Source organism: Myotis davidii, unplaced genomic scaffold (genome assembly GCF_000327345.1).
Source record: "Myotis davidii unplaced genomic scaffold, ASM32734v1 scaffold896, whole genome shotgun sequence".
Taxonomy (NCBI): Eukaryota; Metazoa; Chordata; class Mammalia; order Chiroptera; family Vespertilionidae; genus Myotis; species Myotis davidii.
In genome coordinates this window covers 232,623-238,296 of record NW_006287365.1, presented here as the reverse complement: position 1 = coordinate 238,296, position 5,674 = coordinate 232,623, and the positions used below count along the sequence as shown (strand labels likewise).

General features: G+C 52.0%; 1 protein-coding gene across 1 annotated transcript in view; it reads right to left on the bottom strand.

Annotated features, from left to right (window-relative positions):
* The window catches only part of PLAUR (plasminogen activator, urokinase receptor), a 14,324-nt gene that overhangs the window by 7,205 nt on the left and 1,445 nt on the right, over window positions 1-5,674 (bottom strand). Inside the window, 3 exon segments of the mRNA XM_015560894.1 lie at window positions 1,954-2,033; window positions 3,386-3,587; window positions 4,662-4,772. Coding sequence (XP_015416380.1) covers window positions 1,954-2,033; window positions 3,386-3,587; window positions 4,662-4,772 — 393 coding nt within the window.

Here is a 5,674-nt window from a genome sequence, read left to right as displayed (position 1 = left end):
GAAGTAGGTTTTTTGGGGGGCCGGTCTATTTCAGTTTTGCCCCTACTCCTAGGGGGTGGTCTCAGAGAAAAGCCGGAGATGGTTACCAAGGCCTTTCTTGCCAACTTGGCAGCTTGGGTCTGCCCAGCGTCCTCTGCCTGCTGGAACCCTTGCTCAGTTCTGTAGCTGCCTGATACTGCGTCCTGCTGAGTTCCCTGGAGTCTCACCTTATGCCTGCACAGCCTGCCAATGACTGAGGAAGTCATCTGCAGATTTCCCCATTCCCTTCTCTGGCTTTTCCCTCTCATTTTCTAGACACTGACAGCCCCAGACTCCACCTCTGTCTTCTTGGCCCAGCGACGACCTCTCTCTGGTTTCTGCTTCTGCTTCTCCCCGACAGGTGCCGTTTGGGAAGTGCACTCCAGGAAAAGCCCAGCTTGTCTGAGGGACTCAACATCTGCGCTTCCCTATTTCAAAGACTGTAGCACCTCAGCTTCGTTTCTGCATCTGCGCTGCCCGTCAGTGGCTTCAAATAACTGTCTATAATCCGCCCAGTTTTCACAGCTGTCATTGGCAGCGGGGGTTGTCTGATACAGTTGACTCCATTGTGACCAGAACTACAAAACCACGGCCATGTCTAACCTGGCACTAACCCTTGCTCATCTACTGGTGAATAGCTCCAGAGTCCACCCACTTCTCCCCATCTGCAGGGCTGACACTCAAATGCAGCCACCTTCGTCGTCACCTGGACAACCTCATCCACCCAAGTGGGGCTCCCCTTCCCTATCTTCCCTCCACCACCGCATCCCTCCATCATGACCTCCCCCCATTCCCAGGGTGAGGTCTATATTCCTCACCACAGCCTGGAGACCCTGTATAATATAATGCACCATGCCTCTCACCCCATGTTACCTTTCCTCCAGCCATACTTCTTCCACCCATCTCTGGGCCTTTGTATCTGTTGCTCCCTTTGCCTGGAAAACCCTTTCCGCTGTCTTTTTATTTTATATTTTAGGGTTTTATTTATTTGCTTATTTATTATTTTTATTGATTTCAGAGAGGAGGGAAGAGAGGAGAGAGAGAGATAGAAACATCAATGATGAGAGAGAATCATTGATTGGCTGCCTCCTGCACGCCCCCTTTACTGGGGATCGAGCCCCCAACCAGGGCATGTGACCTTGACCAGAACTGAACCTGGGACCCATCAGTCCCCAGGTTGTAGCTCTATTCTGAGCAAAACCAGCTAAGGCTCCACTGTCTTTTTAACTCCTATCATCCCTCCAGATCCAGCTTAGCTGTTGCTTCCTGCAGGAAACCTTCCCTGACCTGGTCAAGTGTCCCCTCCAGGGTCCCACAGCCGCTACCCTTCACGTAGCCTAGCCCTGCCCTCTCTAGCCTCTGTTCCCCCCAGCTCAGCCCTGACCGTTCTGGGCTGTGCTGCCCCCGACACAGTCTCTGCTTCTCCTCTTATGGTTCTCATCCTCTGCTTGTGCCCCCCCCCTTCCCGCTCTGATCACTCAGGGCGGTCACTGTCTGGCGATGGGTCTCCCCCGCCCCTGGACTGTGAGCTCCGTGGGACCAGCGCCTGAGGCTGCCTGGGTCACAGCTGTGCCCAGTGTCACTTACGTACAGGATGTGGTTTAACCAACTACCTAGTCACCACCGCAGGGAAAGATGGCATTAGAAATGGGGCCGATAGGGGCATGTCATTTTTTAAACTACTGAATTGACAGCTGTTGCTCCGAGCTCCCTGGTAGACCCCTGGCCACCTCAACCCTTTCTTTAGAACCCTCATGTCCCCAAGATCCACCAGCTAACGGAGCAACACCAGACCCAGCAGGGGGCCTCCAGGGGCCTCTTCCAATTGATCAATGCCTTCAGCACTGATCGATATTATTAAGTCTTTTGAATATTTTCTCTCATTAGAAGCATTAGTTGGACCCAATTATTATGTTTTCCTTAGACATATCTAACCACAGAGGACGCTGGCGTCATCTCTCGCATCACTTCCTTGAAAATGAGCATCTGATTCCGTTCCCACCAACAGATAAAAGCTTGAGGTCAGGATGGATGAAGAACAAGAAAAACCCAGTACGCCCAGACAGTGTGGCTCAGTGGTTGAGTGTTGACCCACGAACCAGGAGGTCACGGATTCATTCCCGGCCAAGGGCACATGCCCGGGTTGTAGGCTGGATCCCTAGCGTGGGCAGTGCAGGAGACAGCCCATCACTGATTCTCTCTCATCATTGATGTTTCTATCCCTTTCTCCCTCTCCCCCCAACCATGAAATCAATAAAAACCTGTTTTTTAAAAAGAAAAAAATACAAATACAGACTCTCTGCTTACTGAGGGCATTGTGACTGGACTGGCCTTAATCAATTTCCTTCCTCGTTAAGGCCAGAAAAAAAGAATCTCTCTCTGACCTCCATTCCTCCCCCTCCTTTCTCTCCTGTGGAAATGTGGGGAACTGGGATCTTTCTAAGTCTTTTCTGTAAACTGACCAGAGCCTGAAGCCACGGGACTCAACACGTTTCCTCACATCCTTTCCACTGCGACAGTCAAGGAGCGTCTATTCCAGGGAACTTTCTGAGCCCACTGCGGCCTGTGACCCCCTCCTCTGGGACTTCCCTTAAGAATTTTGAGCCTCTGGTATCTCTGGTCTTTGTATCCCTGTCCCTTATGATCTGTTGCCCGAACCATCTCCTGTCCCATGGAAAAGGTTAGAGGACAAGTCTTCAGTGCGATACCTCATCTACCTCTTGAGTGTATGTGAGTGTAGCCTTGGAAGAGTAGGTGTCGCATCTTATACTTCAACAACCATAAACACAAACATGTACGGCGGCGGGGGGGCAGGGGGGTCAATCGGGGAAAAGGAGACATGTGTAATACTTTAAACCAGCGGTTCTCAACCTGTGGGTCGCGACCCCTTTGGCGGTCTAATGACCCTTTCACAGGGGTCGCCTAAGACCATTCTGCGTATCAGATAGCTACATTACGATTCATAACAGTAGCAACATTACAGTTATGAAGTAGTAATGAAAATAATTTTATGGTTGGGTCACAACATGAGGAACTGTATTTAAAGGGCCAGAAGGTTGAGAACCACTGCTTTAAACAATAAAAAAAACAAAAACAAAAGCCCACAAACATGTATGGGATGGGGCAGAGTTAGGGAAGGGGATGAGTTTGTGGGTGGGGCTGGTAACAGTGTGAGATGACATGGGGTTGATTCAGGGATGGGGTTAGAGATGTGTTTGGAACAAGGATGAATTTGAGTGGGAGGGTGTTAGAGGTAAAGTGAATTTGGAGAGGAGATTGGAGGTGAGGTTGAGTTGGGGTTGGTCTTGGGGTAAGGCATGGAGTTGGGGTTGGGGTGGCATAGGACTAAGGGTAGGATCGGGATGACTATGGGGTTAAGTTGGAGAGAGTTTGGGGTTGGGCATGGCAAGGGTTGTCGTACTCACCAGGGTTGGGCCGGTTGCACAAATCAAACCCACACACGGCCTCTGTCAGGGTGATGATCTGCATGCCTATCCGATAGCTCATGGTCCTATTGGTCTTCTCGGGATGGGCACAGTCTGTCTCCACCACCTCCAGCTCTTCCCCTTCTGTGAGGAGTGTATCTTTGTTACCCCGGAGGCGCCTCTGGGCTCAACCAGCCTCTAACACTCCTGGTCTTAAGGTAACCACGCCTGTGGCTGATCCTCAGGCCTCTATTCTGATTTGGGTCCAACTCTGTCTTTTCTAGAGTCATCCCGCCTCCCCACCCCTCACAGGGACCCTACTCTCTCAGTGACAACACAGACCTTCTAGCTCCATCTCCCTTTCCCTCCCAACTTAGTCATCAGCAGGGAGATGCCTCGAATATGAAGTTTTAAAGGAAAATGCTTTAAGCTTACCCCAAAAGTATAAGGCAATCATATAATAACTACTGTGCATTCATCATCCAACTTTATAAAATATTAAGCACTTTGTTACATTTAGTGCAGATATTTTTAAAATTAACTAACCTTAAAAGATACGTACCCCACCCCCCTCAACCCACCCTGCCCTCTCACATTCCCCTATGCCCTGTCCAGGGCCAGCCACCAGTGTAGGTAATTCTTACACTGTTGCTTCACATATTTCACACTTTATATTTAAGGGTATCATACTCTGCCACATGCTTTTATTTTCCTGTCCACCTTATAGTTTTTAGGTGTATCCATGTTAATACCCCCGGTTCTGGTTTCTTCTTTAAATTGTGTGGTATTTCATTATGTGATTACATCATAATTTTCTCCTCTGCTGCCAAGTGACTTTAGGGTGTTTCCAGTTTTCCTATCACAAACATCACTGCTAAGAACATTCTTACACATGAGTCCCTGGGCACACGCAGTCCCCGGGCAGATGCGGCCAAGGTTCTTCGTGTTTCTATGTTCCTAGGAGTTGAAATGCTGGCTGTAGGGCACTCTACTCTTTGTCTACACTAGAGATTGCCAAATCGCTCCGTGAGGTGGAGCCCCCTGAAGGCGGGGTCTGCAGCTCCACATGCCCATGACCCCAGCATTGTCAGATTTTTAAGTGTCTGCCAGCCTGGTGGGCGTGAAGCGGTCTCCTGGTCTGTCTGCATTTCCCTGGTAGTTGGTGAGACAAGCCTCCCGGTCAGGCGCATGCCCGGTGGCGCTGGAGTGGGGGCTTACCTTGCCATATGCTCAGGATCGTGGTCCTGCAGAGATCCTGGCCGGGCGGGCACTCTTGCACCTGGCAATGCCCGGTCCTCTCGCACCGCATGCACCGCAGGCCCCAGGCGGCTGGGGGAGAGAGCGGGACCACCGGAGAGTTTATTACAGCTCTGGGCCAGGGTCCCCCTCTCGCCCCCTGATGTCCCGATACCAGGACCAAGTCTCCAAGCCCTGTGCGCTCAGGTTCGTTCGCCACGTTCTTCCAGCCCAGTGCACTCCTTGTCTCTCTCTCTCAATGTTCTATCTACGCACCCCTTTCCTAAGACTCTAACCCGCCCCCCCCCCCAAGTCCTTCCCTAACGTCTCCCCTCGCTAATTTCCTCTGGAAAGCTGTCTGCATGCGGGCCTTATCCTCAAAGCCCTATCTCCACTCTCAGTCCGTCCAGAAGCCAAGCTCTGCTCCCCGATCCCGCCGACCCTCGCTCTACTCCGCCAGCTCTCCTAGGGCCATGCCGTCCTCGCCCGACTCCGGCGGACCTTTATGTTCTACCCCCGTCCTCTCTGCCCTGTACTCACTTTACCCGCACCGAGCTTCCCCAGGTTCTACCCCCTCCAAAGTCTGTTCCTAACATTCTCTCCTCTCATCAGTCCACTCTGACCTTCTAACCCCGCCCATCAGCCCTCCGAGATTCTACCAGCCGTGGGCAAAGTACGGCCCGCGGGCCGGATCTGGCCCGTTCGGCTGTTCTATCCCGCCGGCGGAGCCGAAAGAGCGGAGGGTTCTCTTGCTCTCCCCTCCGCCCCTTCACCAGCAGCAGTGTTAACATGTATTAGTTCACACAAACACTCTATCCATGCTTTTGTTCCGGCCCTCCGGTCCAGTTTAAGAACCCATTGTGGCCCTCAGTCAAAAAGTTTGCCCACCCCTACTACCCAACTACGCCTTGGCTCGCACAGTAGCCCCCAGCGGTTCAACCCCTCCCCGCCCACTAGCTCCTCCCCTAGGTCCTTTCCCCGCCCACTAGCTCCGT